Source organism: Sardina pilchardus, chromosome 1 (assembly GCF_963854185.1).
Source record: "Sardina pilchardus chromosome 1, fSarPil1.1, whole genome shotgun sequence".
NCBI lineage: Eukaryota > Metazoa > Chordata > Actinopteri > Clupeiformes > Clupeidae > Sardina > Sardina pilchardus.
This window is the reverse complement of record NC_084994.1, coordinates 6688260-6708277: the sequence shown is the minus strand read 5'-3', so window position 1 is coordinate 6708277 and position 20018 is coordinate 6688260. Positions and strand designations below refer to the sequence as shown.

The 20018-nt window shown below is 38.5% G+C and overlaps 1 protein-coding gene across 1 annotated transcript in view; it reads left to right on the top strand.

The window, feature by feature from the left end:
• The window catches only part of LOC134079648 (mucin-5AC-like), a 46994-nt gene that overhangs the window by 11635 nt on the left and 15341 nt on the right, over positions 1–20018 (top strand). Inside the window, exons 3-10 of the mRNA XM_062535771.1 lie at positions 5398–5466; positions 8078–8146; positions 10758–10805; positions 11825–11919; positions 13590–13663; positions 15398–15522; positions 18802–18887; positions 19006–19070. Coding sequence (XP_062391755.1) covers positions 5398–5466; positions 8078–8146; positions 10758–10805; positions 11825–11919; positions 13590–13663; positions 15398–15522; positions 18802–18887; positions 19006–19070 — 631 coding nt within the window. The remainder of the gene's footprint in view (positions 1–5397; positions 5467–8077; positions 8147–10757; positions 10806–11824; positions 11920–13589; positions 13664–15397; positions 15523–18801; positions 18888–19005; positions 19071–20018) is intronic.

Sequence of the window (20018 nt, the reverse complement as noted above, 5' to 3'; positions counted from 1 at the left end):
TTTTCTCGTATTTGAAAAAATGCCCAGATCCGTTCATTGGGCGCCACAGATGTCTATCAAATGCGCATAGCTCACCCAACTCGTTCGTATGCAACGCTAAGGGCTGCCGTAAATCCTTTGGCGTCGAATGTAAACGCAAGAAGGCAACGGAAACTTCTCGGATGTTCTGTGATTGGTTCGCCAACATCAGGCGAACATTTGGGCGTTAGTTTCCAGACTGGCTTAGCAGCGGGATTGAAATCACCGCGCAAGGCAGTATGGGAAAACCCAGGCTAGCAGAAACGCTAAAAAATGACTTCGATGAGTAGGATATCGTATGAGTTCCTGTTGATATAGGCTACGTGCACGATGGAAATAATTTGAAGGAATCTAGTAGTAGTCTTGTAAATGGTGACCCACAGGTCTTTGCAAAATCCTAATCTGAGACTGGCCTGTGACTAGAAACTCGATGATTTGTCTTAAGATGTGAGAGGGTCTGAGACTGTCTTTCAACAATTTTTTCCAAATCTTTGTCAATGTAAGCCAGCCTTCAAGTCAAAATGATTTTTCAAGAGAAAACTGTGTGCGTCTCGTCATGCTTCAAATAATACCAAAAAATGTCTGTTGTTAATGTTAGATAAATAACACATGGTTAGGTTTCATTTGTTGATAGAGCTTTTGGCCCCAGACTCTGTAATGCTCTTTCTATTTCTAATGCACTTTTTTGTGAACAACTTTGTAATCCTGTCTGCGCAACAATTTTTACTTGTACTTACTTACTTATTAGCCTGGTCCTACCATACTCTCGTACATTTATAATGTACAGAGAGTCTGGGTCTGCGGTATATTCGCAGTTTTTCTCAAGACAAAGATGTGCATGTCTAATCAGCGAACAGAGGGAGTAGCTGAGAATGATGGTTGAGGTGATGGGCTAATTTGAGCATGTCACATCACGACCAAACGTAAAAAACAGTAAAAGCGTAAATGGGAATATTGTTGATCAAATTCCTACATTCACTAAGGCACAGGTGTCAAACTCAAGGCCCGCGGGCCAGATGCGGCCCGCCACGTCATTTCATATGGCCCGCGAGAGCTTTAAGGGTCTGATACAGTATGTGGCCCGCGAGAGCTTAAAAGGTCTTTGCGTATAGGCAATACACTGCAATACAATGCAATACAATGCACGCATGTGAGACTGACAGGGAGGCAACATCAACCACCTTCCTCTATGATCAGTGCAACTGGCTACATCAGATGTGATAGCAACGTGTACGTGTGAAAACAAAATAGACCAGTATTCTAAACTATTTTAGCGAACGGAGCGCCTAAATTACGCGCTCGGTTTAGCCTGCCTGTGAAACGCATGATTGTTTGAAGTGCGTGTGCTTCTTTGAGAGGGGAATCGATGTAAGTTGTAAACTATGTGATACGTTTACGTCTACGTTTAAAAGGCATGTATAATTGTGTGTAGTCCTATTATCCAAAAAATCCAGCTCCAAATCCTTGCTAATCGAGCAAGTGATTGTTTGGCCAAAAGCGAAAATAAGCCTATTCTGACCGAGAAGAGGTGCATTCATATCAGGCAAGCAGAGGTATGCTAGAAGTTTGTAGTAATCGCCCTGTTGCTTTGCATTTTCATTTCAGTTTAAAACGAACAACATAGAATCCACACAACACCTTTCAACTTTAAAACTTCAAAGAAAAAGTCCACCGGGACCGTTCGCTTCTACTGTAGCCTATGTGTATGGAACGGTGTAGGCTAGTGACGCATTTCATATGGATGCACTTTTTGACATGACAGTTAGCCTACTCGTTTGCATCACTTGCTAGATGTAAAACTGCATTTCGTTACTGGTATTTCACTCGTGCAATGACAGTAAAGTTGAATATACTCGAATCTAAAAACTGACAGTGGTGTTTTGTTTTTACAAAACATAACAATAATAAAAAAGAACATGTCATGCTGATACTTTTTGCTCTTCTCGATTTTAGAAGTTTTACCGATGCTAAAGATTTTGTGGCTGGTGCTACAAATCTTATAAGTTACATCTGGCCCTTTGAGGGCAACCATTGGGCTGATGTGGCCCTCGGTGAAAATGAGTTTGACACCCCTGCACTAAGGTGTAACCTACAATTTACAAAAATTGTCATAAAAATGTAAGGCATAGTTTACATCAGATCATCCCTCCAGGGTACACTGTTGTGCTTACAATATGATTAAGACTGTCTTATTCGTACACAATGGCACACGCACTTGTCATTCTGATGCACTGACACGTTCATTGACACAAATATTTAGTTTTGAGAGATGGACGAAGGATTTTGAACAAGAAACTGGATTTTGCAGGTAATCCATGGTGTTTCCAAGCTATTTGTACAAATAGTTTTGAGAAATAAACTTACTTTTTTATCAAATCTCAAGGATGATTCGAGAAATGTACCAAAACGACTGAGACAAACTGTAATGTTGGTAACAAATTTTCATTGTGTACATGAGAGGCTAGTCACACGAAGGTTACTTTTTACAACGGCATATTAAAATATAACTATATGTCTAGAGGGAGCTTTACAGTCGGCAAAAACACCTGTCCCTGCATAGTGTACCTTTAAAGTTCAGAGCATATGTTACCATAGTGACTTACACAGCCTTACACCATTTTGGAACTGAAAAAACAGGTTAACCACTGGGTTAACATACCAAGTAAAACTCGGTGAACTCCCTTTCTTGAAACCCCTAGGAGATCAGCAAACTGCAGCAACAACAACAACTACAACAACAACAACAACAACAACAACATCACCTCCAGGTATGTCCACATGAGTTGAAAACTCAGCGTGTGCTGCTTCAACATTAACATTTGTTGTTCACTCGTGCAGGTACAGTATATCCTGTTGATTCAAGCCGGTGTCACTGTATCTTTAGCATATATTGGCTAAAATCAACTGCAAAATGTATTCTAAAAATCTATATTATATCAAGATAAAAAAAAATCTATTCTGTATTGTTTTTAGTATGAATAGATTTACATTAGCGATCTCTCGAAAGATCATTTTGACTTAATTTAAGAAGCATTTGACTTATTTTAAGGAGTATTGTCAAGGCAAATTTGGTAAACACACTATATATTTGCTTGTTTTAGGGCCAATTTACTGAATACACTGGTAGCCAAATGTGCTTGTCTTTAGGATGAGATCTCTTGGTACTCTTCTTAATTTAAGTCAAATGACGATCAAAGAAAGCGCTAGGTATAGTCTCTTTATATTGAAAACAAACAACATTTTTTGATTTTGATATAAGAGTAATATTACTTAGTTAGATTTGTATCAGGTAAGCAGTTTTTGCAGTGTCTACACCTCTTCTTTGAATAATTTGACTCTTGTTCTACAAAGGAAAAATCCTTGGTAATCCTCTACTTTGAGAAACACACCCTGGGTTGGAGGGTTTATAACACACTACCACTTAAAGGGTCACTTCACCGATTAGCATTAAGCTTTGTATCTTTAGAAAACCAGTCATGTTTTTGAATGGTCGTGCATCATTCCCTCAGTTTGCCTTGAGATGGGAGAAATACAGATTTCAATGAAATCCATGAACAGGACTTTCTGCTTTCAATGATGTAAAATGATGATTTTTACATCATTGAAAGCAGGAAGTCCAACATTGAAATCCGTATTTCTCCCATCTCAAGGCAAACTGAGGGAATGATGCACGACCATTCAAAAACATGACTGGTTTTCTGAAGATACAAAGCTTAATGCTAATCGATGAAGTGTCCCTTTAACAGTGATTGATTTCTGGCTCCAGCCGTGGCGCCAATGGCTGGGGCACTTAAACCCGCACGCCGGCAACCCGGGTTCGATTCCCTCCCTGTGGTCCTTTCCAGATCCCACCCCAACTCTCTCCCACTCACTTCCTGTCCGATTAAAGGCATAAAAGTACGGAGCCCAGGAGGTGACAAGATGTTGAGTTTGGTTTTGCGAGATCTCGAGTTTGTTTTGCGAGATCTCGAGTTTCTTTTGCAACTACTTGACAGAACAGCTATATCTGTTGAGATGTCACACATGAAACAATGCTGCAGAAACGCAAAAAAATTACTTCGATGAGTAGGATATCGTATGAGTTCCTGTTGATATAGGCTACGTGCACGATGGAAATAATTTGAAGGAATCTAGTAGTAGTCTTGTAAATGGTGACCCACAGGTCTTTGCAAAATCCTAATCTGAGACTGGCCTGTGACTAGAAACTCGATGATTTGTCTTAAGATGTGAGAGGGTCTGAGACTGTCTTTCAACAATCTTTTCCAAATCTTTGTCAATGTAAGCCAGCCTTCAAGTCAACATGATTTTTCAAGAGAAAACTGGGTGCGTCTCGTCATGCTTCAAATAATACCAAAAAATGTCTGTTGTTAATGTTAGATAAATAACACATGGTTAGGTTTCATTTGTTGATAGAGCTTTTGGCCCCAGACTCTGTAATGCTCTTTCTATTTCTAATGCACTTTTTTGTGAACAACTTTGTAATCCTGTCTGCGCAACAATTTTTACTTGTACTTACTTACTTATTAGCCTGGTCCTACCATACTCTCGTACATTTATAATGTACAGAGAGTCTGGGTCTGCGGTATATTCGCAGGTTTTCTCAAGACAAAGATGTGCATGTCTAATCAGCGAACAGAGGGAGTAGCTGAGAATGATGGTTGAGGTGATGGGCTAATTTGAGCATGTCACATCACGACCAAACGTAAAAAACAGTAAAAGCGTAAATGGCAATATTGTTGATCAAATTCCTACATTCACTAAGGTGTAACCTACAATTTACAAAAATTGTCATAAAAATGTAAGGCATAGTTTACATCAGATCATCCCTCCAGGGTACACTGTTGTGCTTACAATATGATTAAGACTGTCTTATTCGTACACAATGGCACACGCACTGGTCATTCTGATGCACTGACACGTTCATTGACACAAATATTTAGTTTTGAGAGATGGACGAAGGATTTTGAACAAGAAACTGGATTTTGCAGGTAATCCATGGTGTTTCCAAGCTATTTGTACAAATAGTTTTGAGAAATGCACTTACTTTTTTATCAAATCTCAAGGATGATTCGAGAAATGTACCAAAACGACTGAGACAAACTGTAATGTTGGTAACAAATTTTCATTGTGTACATGAGAGGCTAGTCACACGAAGGTTACTTTTTACAACGGCATATCAAAATATAACTATATGTCTAGAGGGAGCTTTACAGTCGGCAAAAACACCTGTCCCTGCATAGTGTACCTTTAAAGTTCAGAGCATATGTTACCATAGTGACTTACACAGCCTTACACCATTTTGGAACTGAAAAAACAGGTTAACCACTGGGTTAACATACCAAGTAAAACTCGGTGAACTCCCTTTCTTGAAACCCCTAGGAGATCAGCAAACTGCAGCAACAACAACAACTACAACAACAACAACAACAACAACAACATCACCTCCAGGTATGTCCACATGAGTTGAAAACTCAGCGTGTGCTGCTTCAACATTAACATTTGTTGTTCACTCGTGCAGGTACAGTATATCCTGTTGATTCAAGCCGGTGTCACTGTATCTTTAGCATATATTGGCTAAAATCAACTGCAAAATGTATTCTAAAAATCTATATTATATCAAGATAAAAAAAAATCTATTCTGTATTGTTTTTAGTATGAATAGATTTACATTAGCGATCTCTCGAAAGATCATTTTGACTTAATTTAAGAAGCATTTGACTTATTTTAAGGAGTATTGTCAAGGCAAATTTGGTAAACACACTATATATTTGCTTGTTTTAGGGCCAATTTACTGAATACACTGGTAGCCAAATGTGCTTGTCTTTAGGATGAGATCTCTTGAAACTCTTCTTAATTTAAGTCAAATGACGATCAAAGAAAGCGCTAGGTATAGTCTCTTTATATTGAAAACAAACAAAATTTTTTGATTTTGATATAAGAGTAATATTACTTAGTTAGATTTGTATCAGGTAAGCAGTTTTTGCAGTGTCTACACCTCTTCTTTGAATAATTTGACTCTTGTTCTACAAAGGAAAAATCCTTGGTAATCCTCTACTTTGAGAAACACACCCTGGGTTGGAGGGTTTATAACACACTACCACTTAAAGGGTCACTTCACCGATTAGCATTAAGCTTTGTATCTTTAGAAAACCAGTCATGTTTTTGAATGGTCGTGCATCATTCCCTCAGTTTGCCTTGAGATGGGAGAAATACAGATTTCAATGAAATCCATGAACAGGACTTTCTGCTTTCAATGATGTAAAATGATGATTTTTACATCATTGAAAGCAGGAAGTCCAACATTGAAATCCGTATTTCTCCCATCTCAAGGCAAACTGAGGGAATGATGCACGACCATTCAAAAACATGACTGGTTTTCTGAAGATACAAAGCTTAATGCTAATCGATGAAGTGTCCCTTTAACAGTGATTGATTTCTGGCTCCAGCCGTGGCGCCAATGGCTGGGGCACTTAAACCCGCACGCCGGCAACCCGGGTTCGATTCCCTCCCTGTGGTCCTTTCCAGATCCCACCCCAACTCTCTCCCACTCACTTCCTGTCCGATTAAAGGCATAAAAGTACGGAGCCCAGGAGGTGACAAGATGTTGAGTTTGGTTTTGCGAGATCTCGAGTTTGTTTTGCGAGATCTCGAGTTTCTTTTGCAACTACTTGACAGAACAGCTATATCTGTTGAGATGTCACACATGAAACAATGCTGCAGAAACGCAAAAAAATTACTTCGATGAGTAGGATATCGTATGAGTTCCTGTTGATATAGGCTACGTGCACGATGGAAATAATTTGAAGGAATCTAGTAGTAGTCTTGTAAATGGTGACCCACAGGTCTTTGCAAAATCCTAATCTGAGACTGGCCTGTGACTAGAAACTCGATGATTTGTCTTAAGATGTGAGAGGGTCTGAGACTGTCTTTCAACAATCTTTTCCAAATCTTTGTCAATGTAAGCCAGCCTTCAAGTCAACATGATTTTTCAAGAGAAAACTGGGTGCGTCTCGTCATGCTTCAAATAATACCAAAAAATGTCTGTTGTTAATGTTAGATAAATAACACATGGTTAGGTTTCATTTGTTGATAGAGCTTTTGGCCCCAGACTCTGTAATGCTCTTTCTATTTCTAATGCACTTTTTTGTGAACAACTTTGTAATCCTGTCTGCGCAACAATTTTTACTTGTACTTACTTACTTATTAGCCTGGTCCTACCATACTCTCGTACATTTATAATGTACAGAGAGTCTGGGTCTGCGGTATATTCGCAGGTTTTCTCAAGACAAAGATGTGCATGTCTAATCAGCGAACAGAGGGAGTAGCTGAGAATGATGGTTGAGGTGATGGGCTAATTTGAGCATGTCACATCACGACCAAACGTAAAAAACAGTAAAAGCGTAAATGGCAATATTGTTGATCAAATTCCTACATTCACTAAGGTGTAACCTACAATTTACAAAAATTGTCATAAAAATGTAAGGCATAGTTTACATCAGATCATCCCTCCAGGGTACACTGTTGTGCTTACAATATGATTAAGACTGTCTTATTCGTACACAATGGCACACGCACTGGTCATTCTGATGCACTGACACGTTCATTGACACAAATATTTAGTTTTGAGAGATGGACGAAGGATTTTGAACAAGAAACTGGATTTTGCAGGTAATCCATGGTGTTTCCAAGCTATTTGTACAAATAGTTTTGAGAAATGCACTTACTTTTTTATCAAATCTCAAGGATGATTCGAGAAATGTACCAAAACGACTGAGACAAACTGTAATGTTGGTAACAAATTTTCATTGTGTACATGAGAGGCTAGTCACACGAAGGTTACTTTTTACAACGGCATATCAAAATATAACTATATGTCTAGAGGGAGCTTTACAGTCGGCAAAAACACCTGTCCCTGCATAGTGTACCTTTAAAGTTCAGAGCATATGTTACCATAGTGACTTACACAGCCTTACACCATTTTGGAACTGAAAAAACAGGTTAACCACTGGGTTAACATACCAAGTAAAACTCGGTGAACTCCCTTTCTTGAAACCCCTAGGAGATCAGCAAACTGCAGCAACAACAACAACTACAACAACAACAACAACAACAACAACATCACCTCCAGGTATGTCCACATGAGTTGAAAACTCAGCGTGTGCTGCTTCAACATTAACATTTGTTGTTCACTCGTGCAGGTACAGTATATCCTGTTGATTCAAGCCGGTGTCACTGTATCTTTAGCATATATTGGCTAAAATCAACTGCAAAATGTATTCTAAAAATCTATATTATATCAAGATAAAAAAAAATCTATTCTGTATTGTTTTTAGTATGAATAGATTTACATTAGCGATCTCTCGAAAGATCATTTTGACTTAATTTAAGAAGCATTTGACTTATTTTAAGGAGTATTGTCAAGGCAAATTTGGTAAACACACTATATATTTGCTTGTTTTAGGGCCAATTTACTGAATACACTGGTAGCCAAATGTGCTTGTCTTTAGGATGAGATCTCTTGAAACTCTTCTTAATTTAAGTCAAATGACGATCAAAGAAAGCGCTAGGTATAGTCTCTTTATATTGAAAACAAACAACATTTTTTGATTTTGATATAAGAGTAATATTACTTAGTTAGATTTGTATCAGGTAAGCAGTTTTTGCAGTGTCTACACCTCTTCTTTGAATAATTTGACTCTTGTTCTACAAAGGAAAAATCCTTGGTAATCCTCTACTTTGAGAAACACACCCTGGGTTGGAGGGTTTATAACACACTACCACTTAAAGGGTCACTTCACCGATTAGCATTAAGCTTTGTATCTTTAGAAAACCAGTCATGTTTTTGAATGGTCGTGCATCATTCCCTCAGTTTGCCTTGAGATGGGAGAAATACAGATTTCAATGAAATCCATGAACAGGACTTTCTGCTTTCAATGATGTAAAATGATGATTTTTACATCATTGAAAGCAGGAAGTCCAACATTGAAATCCGTATTTCTCCCATCTCAAGGCAAACTGAGGGAATGATGCACGACCATTCAAAAACATGACTGGTTTTCTGAAGATACAAAGCTTAATGCTAATCGATGAAGTGTCCCTTTAACAGTGATTGATTTCTGGCTCCAGCCGTGGCGCCAATGGCTGGGGCACTTAAACCCGCACGCCGGCAACCCGGGTTCGATTCCCTCCCTGTGGTCCTTTCCAGATCCCACCCCAACTCTCTCCCACTCACTTCCTGTCCGATTAAAGGCATAAAAGTACGGAGCCCAGGAGGTGACAAGATGTTGAGTTTGGTTTTGCGAGATCTCGAGTTTGTTTTGCGAGATCTCGAGTTTCTTTTGCAACTACTTGACAGAACAGCTATATCTGTTGAGATGTCACACATGAAACAATGCTGCAGAAACGCAAAAAAATTACTTCGATGAGTAGGATATCGTATGAGTTCCTGTTGATATAGGCTACGTGCACGATGGAAATAATTTGAAGGAATCTAGTAGTAGTCTTGTAAATGGTGACCCACAGGTCTTTGCAAAATCCTAATCTGAGACTGGCCTGTGACTAGAAACTCGATGATTTGTCTTAAGATGTGAGAGGGTCTGAGACTGTCTTTCAACAATCTTTTCCAAATCTTTGTCAATGTAAGCCAGCCTTCAAGTCAACATGATTTTTCAAGAGAAAACTGGGTGCGTCTCGTCATGCTTCAAATAATACCAAAAAATGTCTGTTGTTAATGTTAGATAAATAACACATGGTTAGGTTTCATTTGTTGATAGAGCTTTTGGCCCCAGACTCTGTAATGCTCTTTCTATTTCTAATGCACTTTTTTGTGAACAACTTTGTAATCCTGTCTGCGCAACAATTTTTACTTGTACTTACTTACTTATTAGCCTGGTCCTACCATACTCTCGTACATTTATAATGTACAGAGAGTCTGGGTCTGCGGTATATTCGCAGGTTTTCTCAAGACAAAGATGTGCATGTCTAATCAGCGAACAGAGGGAGTAGCTGAGAATGATGGTTGAGGTGATGGGCTAATTTGAGCATGTCACATCACGACCAAACGTAAAAAACAGTAAAAGCGTAAATGGCAATATTGTTGATCAAATTCCTACATTCACTAAGGTGTAACCTACAATTTACAAAAATTGTCATAAAAATGTAAGGCATAGTTTACATCAGATCATCCCTCCAGGGTACACTGTTGTGCTTACAATATGATTAAGACTGTCTTATTCGTACACAATGGCACACGCACTGGTCATTCTGATGCACTGACACGTTCATTGACACAAATATTTAGTTTTGAGAGATGGACGAAGGATTTTGAACAAGAAACTGGATTTTGCAGGTAATCCATGGTGTTTCCAAGCTATTTGTACAAATAGTTTTGAGAAATGCACTTACTTTTTTATCAAATCTCAAGGATGATTCGAGAAATGTACCAAAACGACTGAGACAAACTGTAATGTTGGTAACAAATTTTCATTGTGTACATGAGAGGCTAGTCACACGAAGGTTACTTTTTACAACGGCATATCAAAATATAACTATATGTCTAGAGGGAGCTTTACAGTCGGCAAAAACACCTGTCCCTGCATAGTGTACCTTTAAAGTTCAGAGCATATGTTACCATAGTGACTTACACAGCCTTACACCATTTTGGAACTGAAAAAACAGGTTAACCACTGGGTTAACATACCAAGTAAAACTCGGTGAACTCCCTTTCTTGAAACCCCTAGGAGATCAGCAAACTGCCGCAGCAATAACAACAACAACATCACCTCCAGGTATGTCCACATGAGTTGAAAACTCAGCATGTGCTGCTTCAACATTAACATTTGTTGTTCACTCGTGCAGGTACAGTTTATAACACACTACCACTTAACAGTGATTGATTTCTGGCTCCAGCCGTGGCGCCAATGGCTGGGGGACTTAAACCCGCACGCCGGCAACCCGGGTTCGATTCCCTCCCTGTGGTCCTTTCCAGATCCCATCCCAACTCTCTCTCCCACTCACTTCCTGTCCGATTAAAGGCATAAAAGTACGGAGGTGACAAGATGTTGAGTTTGGTTTTGCAAGATCTCGAGTTTGTTTTGCGAGATCTCGAGTTTCTTTTGCAACTACTTGACAGAACAGCTATATCTGTTGAGATGTCACACATGAAACAATGCTGCAGAAACGCTAAAAATGACTTTGATGAGTAAGTCTCGTCATGCTTAAAATAATACCAACTATTTTCTGTTCTTAATGTTAGATAAATAACACATGGTTAGGTTTCATTTGTTGCTGATAGAGCTTTTGGTCCCAGACTCTAATGCTCTTTCTATTTCTAATGCACTTTTTGTGAACAACTTTGTAATCCTGTCTGCGCTACAATTTTTACTTGTACTTACTTACTTATTAGCCTGGTCCTACCATACTCTCGTACATTTATAATGTACAGAGAGTCTGGGTCTGCGGTATATTCGCGGGTTTTCTCAAGACAAAGATGTGCAGGTCTAATCAGCAAACAGGGAGTAGCTGAGAATGATGGTTGAGGTGATGGGCTAATTTGAGCATGTCACGTCACGACCAAACGTCAGCTGTTGGTTATGGCAGATCTGAGTGGCTCTGGGCAGATTCAATAGTTTTAAACATCAACAGAGTATCCGCATTCAAGGAAGTTCACGCTTGGCAATGGAAAGTGGCCAGACTCTCTATACATGAATGTACGAGAGTATGGTAGGACAAGGCTACCTACTTATAAGATAGTGAAGAAAATATAGAAAAATGCTTTTCTTACAAATGCTTTACTTGTATCCCTCAGGAAGATTCTGTCGGCCTCAAGATGTTGACAAGATTGCTTTTCCTGTAGTATCTGTAAGAGCTTCAATCCCGTGTACCAATAATCTTCAAACTGATGTAAGTCTGAACTTTCAGTCATTCAGTATAATAATAGAGATCGTTAAGACCTGTGACCAACTAGGGGGTAACGTCATCAAAACGCAAAGCATTATGGGTATGTTTGGCCAGTTTACATGGGCTAGCGTTAGGCTCGTGTTCTGGCCTATGGCCTGGCATGAAGATAATGAAAACTTAATGTGAAACAAAAGTTTGAAAAACAGAATGTAATCTTGGGCTTCCTTACTGCTGCTATCCATGCCATTCCTCGCCTTTTCGTCCCCTCTGATAGTGTATACTATTATTTTTCCGTGCTGGAAAACGATGAAAGATAAGCTTCATGCCGCTCTATTGCAGTTTATAATCACAGCAGGTAAACGGCATCTCGAACACTGCACTGTGTTCTTCCTTCAAGTCCGTAAAACTACTTCAGTTTGTGCCGCAGATTCCCAAAATGCTTTGCGTTTTCCACTGTGAACAAGTCATGTTCTCAATCTTTGTAAGGCTTCACTCCACTTTGCGTCGTGCTTAACAACGCCCCTTAGCTGTTCGATTATACAGTTTATACCACTGCTTGGTCAAATTTCCTATTGTGATGCACTATTTGGAACGTGCATTATTTTTCTATATACAGCACGGCAATGAAGTAGTTCCCTTCTTTTGGGCTTATTACACTTGAATATTAATTCGCCAATGTGAATGTAACGGTAAAAACAGCAACGTTGTATCTAAGACGGCGGCAATATAAACGAAAATGATAGTAGCAGTGGTATAAGCGGGATAATCAACTCCGCGCCCTCTGCGTTTATAGGAAAATAATGCACTTATCGAAGTGTAAAGTCCCCTCCGCCTGCGGCGTCGGGTCCTTATTACCACTTCGAACGTGCATTATTTTCCTATAAACGCACGGCGCGTCGTTGATTATCCCTAACATAACCCACGGCCTCTCGGGGCTTACTGCTTAAATCAAGATCAGATGTTACTTACGTTACTTACTTTGGCCAAAGCGACATACAAACAAAAACAATACAATAATTCATTTAGAAGTGAACAAATTAAAAAAATAAATGAATGCGGGTCACTTTTGACCCATGTCTTCGAAATAATGGAAACATTCCAAATCTATGTTTACTTCTAAGATACAAAAGTAGTTAGAAGTATAGTAGTAGTTGTCCTTTAAACACTATCTAATTTAAAATATTATAGGGTTAAAGTTATTGGAAGTTTCTAATAGAGAAACCCACATAGATGCTTGGAATTACATTTGAAATGAATGCGGGTCACTTGTGGCCCATGCATTAGAGGGGGTTCCAATAGCTCATGCATCAAAGGGTTAAGACCCCTCTTGAAAGATTCAATTTAGTTGGTATTGTTTTCCAGAGTACAAAGACACTTACCCAGCACTTCCTTGTAAATTCATCAGACTCACTACAAAAAAAATCTAACCAAATCAAACTCTTCAAAGTTAAAATTATATTTTGAGAGAGTAAGAAGTTAGTCTCTTAAGCTAACAACAATGCCAAACATATTTTCAAATCTTAATATCAGATTAATAACACTTGGTTAGATATTAGTTTTGTACATTATCTTAGCATGATTACTATAGCTAGCATAAAAAATGAATGCCAGCATTGTATCGTTTGAGACAGATGGAGAGAACCCATAAGTATGCTTTGTCCATTTTTTTACAGCTTGAGCAAGCGGCCTGTAATCTGTACAGAGACCCAACATTTGATCGAATAAAACCAAATCCAACATGTCAAAAGTAAGTCAAATACAACACACAGACAATTCTAGAATTCTAGAATCAAGTGAATATATGCTTATTGTTTTATGATTTGTTCATAACAAGACATTTTGGTAACACTTTACAGTATATTAAGACACACATATTCACTATTAATTAGCTGCTTACTAACATGTTTATTAGTAGCATACTAGCCATTTGTTAGTCATTATAAGTCTCTTATTTATACCTTATTCTGCAAGACCTTAATCTACCCTTACTAGACCCTTAAAGGGATAATCCGGAGTGAAATGCACTTTAGATCAATTTTCCGGACTATTGGGAGTACATACGTTGAGTTGACACCAAAATCATGTCATTCGGATGTATTTTGAGAAAGTTCGAGTTCACCGTTTTTAGCCAAAACTCGTTAGCCTGTAAGTGACCGGGGCAGGTCCTTTCGCCACTACAAAACGCTATTTTTATACCTCTTCTACTGTTTTAGCCAAAACTCGTTAGCCTGTAAGTGACCGGGGCAGGTCCTTTCGCCACTACAAAACGCTATTTTTATACCTCTTCTACTGTTCCAAACAACACTACACTTACGTGGTAGTGAGTAGAGGGTCCCTAAAGCCAAACCGAAGTATCCCCACGTCTTTATGTGGTCGGATAGAGAGTCCAGAATGAATTTAATCGAGTCAGTACCTTCCGGAAATGTCGCTGCGGCAGCTGCGCAACGCTTCCACAACACTTTACTAACATTTCCGGAAAGGTACTGACTCGATTAAATTCATTCTGGACTCTCTATCCGACCACATAAAGACGTGGGGATACTTCGGTTTGGCTTTAGGGACCCTCTACTCACTACCACGTAAGTGTAGTGTTGTTTGGAACAGTAGAAGAGGTATAAAAATAGCGTTTTGTAGTGGCGAAAGGACCTGCCCCGGTCACTTACAGGCTAACGAGTTTTGGCTAAAAACGGTGAACTCGAACTTTCTCAAAATACATCCGAATGACATGATTTTGGTGTCAACTCAACGTATGTACTCCCAATAGTCCGAAAAATTGATCTAAAGTGCATTTCACTCCGGATTATCCCTTTAATTAAGAATTCCCCCTATGTAAGCTCCTAATTACCCCTTATTCATAGTTATAAGGTATTAATTAGTGACTTATAATGACTAACAAATGGTTAGTATGCTACTAATACACATGTAAGTAAGCCGCTAATTAATGGTGAATATGTTTGTCTTAATATAAAGTGTTACCAACATTTTTAAGTAAACATGTATGAGTACATTTGCTCATTTTCAGGAAGAGATGTCTTAAAATAAGTCAAACTTTTCTTAAATTAGGTCAAATGATTTTACAAGAAAGCACTTGGTAAGTCTCTTTATAATGAAAACAATACCAACTAGGTTTTTTTATATCTTTATTAATGCCACTTAATTAGATTTGATTAGATAAGCAGTGTGTGGAGACAGGTGGACCTTCTTTAGTCTCCTCGGAAGAAAATATTGATTAGAGTAGAGGTGTTGACGGTCCAAAAACTGCTTATCTAATCAAATCTAACCAAGTGTATTTAATCTTAGATTAAGATCAACACTTCTAGTTGGTATTGTTCTCAGTATAGAGATACTTACCTAGCGCTTTCTCGTAAAATCATTTGACTTCAGTAAAAATGAAATAAACACTGAGACAATGCCTTACAAACTGAACACATGATTGTTTTATCAAAGAAATAACTTGTTTCTCTGTCTCTTTCCCTCGAAGCAACTTGCTGGAAGTGTTAAACCGGTTTAAACTACTCAATTGCTCAATCTGTTTCCCAGACAACAGAGATGTCACGATGGCCATCACAGGAGATGGCAGGAACTTTAGGGCCATCCATAACATAGGTAACCAAACACACACACACACACACACACACACACACACTAGTGTTAATTTCGTCAGACGAGACGAGACTAAATATGTTCGTCAACGACCTTTTTTTCCGAGACGAAGACGAGACGATGATGAGACTGAACCAATGTCCTGAAACACTGACTAAGACTATAATAAAATGCATTACTGTTGACGAGAAAAGACGAGACTAAAATGTTTTGCATGATGTAAAAACTAAGATAAAATCTCTCTTTGTTTTCGTCCACTAAATGAGAAGACAGAATATCTACCTGTTAAGCGATCAAAATAGTCCAAATGAGTTCATACACAGTAGCTTTCCTGTAGGCTAGGCTACGCACTGTTGCTGCAACAACAACAACAAACTGCATGCAAGCGCACCAGAGATTTCTGCCAGAGTTAGCAAGCTAACTACAATACCACAACACGAATATTCATAAGTTGCAGCTTCTCTCATACATATACTAATCAACATCCCTCAGAATATTCATACGAATATATTCAGCAAGTAATGTCAACTATTTAACTAGTTACACTGATGATGCAAAGTTTGCTAGCAAAAAAGCTAATGAAACTAATATGGAAATGTTTGGGGCTGTATGCTATGGCGTTTAGGCGCATAGCGTCATCTAGTGTAGCGGATTAAAACATTCGTAGGCCTACTTTGGGACTGCTGTGGACAAAGGATATTGGGGGAAAATTGAGATGTGTGAAACACATAGCTGACTGTCACTATTTTTGACTGAAATAGTAGCCTATTCACTAAGACTCAAATGTTTTGACTAAAACTTGACTAAAATACCTTGAGTTTTCTTTCGACTAAAACGAGACTAAAATGATGAGACTTTTAGTTGGGTAAAACTAGACTGACAAAAATTATATTTAAATGACTAAATATGACTAAGACTAAAAAGAACATTTCGTCACATGACTAAGACTACAACTAAATTAAAAATAGGTGACAAAATTAACACTAACACACACACACACACACACACACACACACACACCTTTCTCTTGAAATATTATGACCGGGAGTCAATGGAGAGAGAAGAATTATGTTTTGGTCTCGTTCGAATTGGACCATGAATTACATATGATGTGTGAGAATTTGAAAGATATTTTTTTGTTCGTTAGACTATAAAAGTTATGTTAGTTTTATGTGAATCCACTCATTGGACTACATCTCTCGTCTCAAGCGATGTACGTCACCAACATAATGAAACGAGAGGCTCTGGATGCGGCTAGCTGTTATGTTAGTTAATGGTTACATCTTGCTGCCAGCTATGTCACTTGACAGTAGTTTATATATTGTCTATGGATGAGCACAACTTATCTGATGTGTTTAATCCTCTGACTCATGGTATTTTCATCATCAGCTGAAGCTCAAGTAAGACCTGTTGCTGGTATGCCTGTACAATCCAGTGTGGCTGTGAGTGGGGCTTATATCACTAGCGCGACTGGGTTTGTAGTCGTTGGAATTACGATCTTTCACAATATTGTAATTCATTAGTTATGAAATACATGTCAAATGTCTTCACATGAAAAATTGTCATTACAAGTGACAAACATCAAGGCAGAAGACGATCGCGACCAGGAAATAATTTAGCTCTCCCCATTGACTGCTTTTCCAAAAATGTCCATAACTGCAAAAACTGCTTGTCTAATAGAAATCTAAGTCTTATTACATCAAGTCAAAATTATCTGTCAAGAGCACTAGGTAAGTCTGTTCATACTAAAAACTATGGCTTAAACTATGGCTTAAATCTTAATATAAGATTGATTACACTTTATAAGATTTTATTTATTTATTTATTTATTTGCAGTGTAAAAACTGCTTATCTTAAAGAGACCCTATGCAACTTTTTCATAGTCATAAAATCGCTTAGAAATCGTTGTTTTGCTTGACTGACCAGCTTTATCGAAAACAGTAATATTTCCTCCCGCCCCCAGTGTCCCTATCCGCTATTGCAACCTTGCAGTTTGTTCAGGAGACGATCGTTCCCTGTTTACATCTGGAAGGCTGAGACGCATAAAGAACAAGAAGGACCACGCTTGCCATTTATATATTTATATATAGCCTATATATCACATTAGCCAGCGGCAGCGGCAAGCGTAACGCAACGCTCAGACCATAATAATAAATCTAAACATTCTATCTCGTTCCCAAGTTCAATCTTTGTTAGACGAATCTGATTGGTTAAAATACCTTAAAGGAATAGTTCGGAATTTTGGACATAGGACCTCATTTCCAACTTTACCGAGGTGATATAGGTCGGTGGAGACCGTTTTTATCGCGTTTAGCCCCTTCCTTCAGTTGCAGCGTCCCCCTTTGCTAACGCTGGTTTTGAGCTAACACATTGCTACGGTAACATCAGTCTGACATCAACAACAGTCTTACTCACTCCACCGCACACCCGAGACAAGTCAATTAAATCGTCGGACTATCGATATACATGTCCGTGTTGATAGAATAATTTTAGAAATGAAACTAACCTTGCAACTCAATGATTTATTACATTTTGAGGGACTAGTTTCTCAATATCAATCCGCCACTGCCATACAGGGAATAAAGTAGGCTATTGCAATGCGATGCAAGGTTCGTTTTATTTCTAACATGGTTCTATCAACACTAGGCATGTGCACCGATAGTCTGACGTTGAAATGTATTTGTTTCGGGTGTTCTGTGGAGTGTTTTCAGTGGCAGGCTGGATGTTACCGTTGACTTGCGTTATCTTGGCACCAGATTAGCACGAGATGAACGCTGCAACTCATAGGAAGGGCAGAAATTCACCGAAAATGGTCTTCACCGACCTATATCACCCAGACTGAGTTGGAAATGAGGTCCTATGTCCAAAATTCCGAACTATTGCTTTAACATTCCAAAACTGATTGTGACGAGCCAAGCGTTGCGCTTCAAAGTTGAACCAAGTTCAACTCCCAGTTTGCTCAACGCTAGCGTTACGCCAGCGGTGTCACCGTTCCGCTGCCAAACCATAGTAAACAATAGGAAACCTGCCGCTTGCCGCTGGCTAGTGTGATCCCCATCTAAAGCTGTCTGGGAAGCTCTGCAGAGAAATATGCAAGCATAAAACGAGCGAAAATGAAAAACGAAAACGAAACTTAAGATGAAATCGCCAATCCTGCATAGAGTGTTATTAATCTTATAACAAGATATATAAAAAAAATGATGCCCAGGTCTGGATTAGGAATAGGAGTGAATCAAGTCTGAGTCCTACATTCTAATGATCATGTGTCTGAATCCATTCTAGAGAAAACAATCAATTGTGAAGTGGAGTTCCAGACAGACTTGCAATTTCAGGACTGTGAAACTAGAAGAGGAGAAATTATCAGAGTGGTGAGTTATATGCTTTATATATCTTTTTTGACCAATCAATAAATATACTGTATGACATTCATTCATACTAGGAACAGGTAACATTCTGAACTCTAAAATTGCTACCTAACTTTTTCAGATAAATGATATCTCCAAAGAACAATATGGGCCGTTAATCTACAGAAGAACTGTTATCTTATGCAGGTAAGGTATAGTACATAAAGGCGAGGTTTGGAGTAATTTCACCCCAGGGTCCTTTGCACCACACTGCAAACATTGCTTGTCTAATTAAATCTTACCAAGTGGTATTCATCTTATATCAGGATCAAAGTATCCACGATAACAACAATGGACAGAAAATCGTTCAGAAACTGGATTTCTTTTTCCGGCGAAGCTGCATTGTATTGATTTTAACATGACAGTTGACATTGCTTAACATTTTATAACGCATATGAAAGTAAACCTTTATATTTTATATTGGTTATATATTATGTAGTAATGTATATATCCATGCTGGGGGCAAAATTGTTACTATTTCGAAAGAAATATAAGTTGAAGCATATTAGCGTATGCACTGAGAATGCATGAAGCTAGTCTGGGTGTTACCATACTGCCTTGCGGTGATTTCTTTCACGCTGCTAAGGCAGTCTCGAAACTAACGCCCCCATTTTCGCCTGATGTTGGTGGCCAATTACAGAACAGGGGAGAAAGCAAGACCATGATGAGCTGTGCAGAGACGCATTTGATAGACATCCGTGGCGCCCAATGAACGGATCTGGGCATTTTTTCAAATACGAGAAAATGAACGTCTGGTTGCCAGACCACGTCTCATTTGAGAAGTGGTAGGCGCTAGCCAGGCTAGCATGAAGCTATAATGTAAACAGAATGAATGGAAGTTGAAAAACTGACAGATTTCCGGGTTAAGGAATAAGATGGATAAAGACACTTATAGCACTTTCTTGTAAAATAATTTGACTTTATTATGAAAAGTTTTAATTATTTTAAGATGTTTCATCCTGAAAACAAGCAAATATGTTTGCCAGTGCTTTAAGCAAATTTGTCTGAATAAGACTCCATCAAATTAGTGACTTAAAGCCCTTTTAAATTAAGTCAAAATTATAGAGTGTTAGGGTAAGTAACTTCATACTAAAA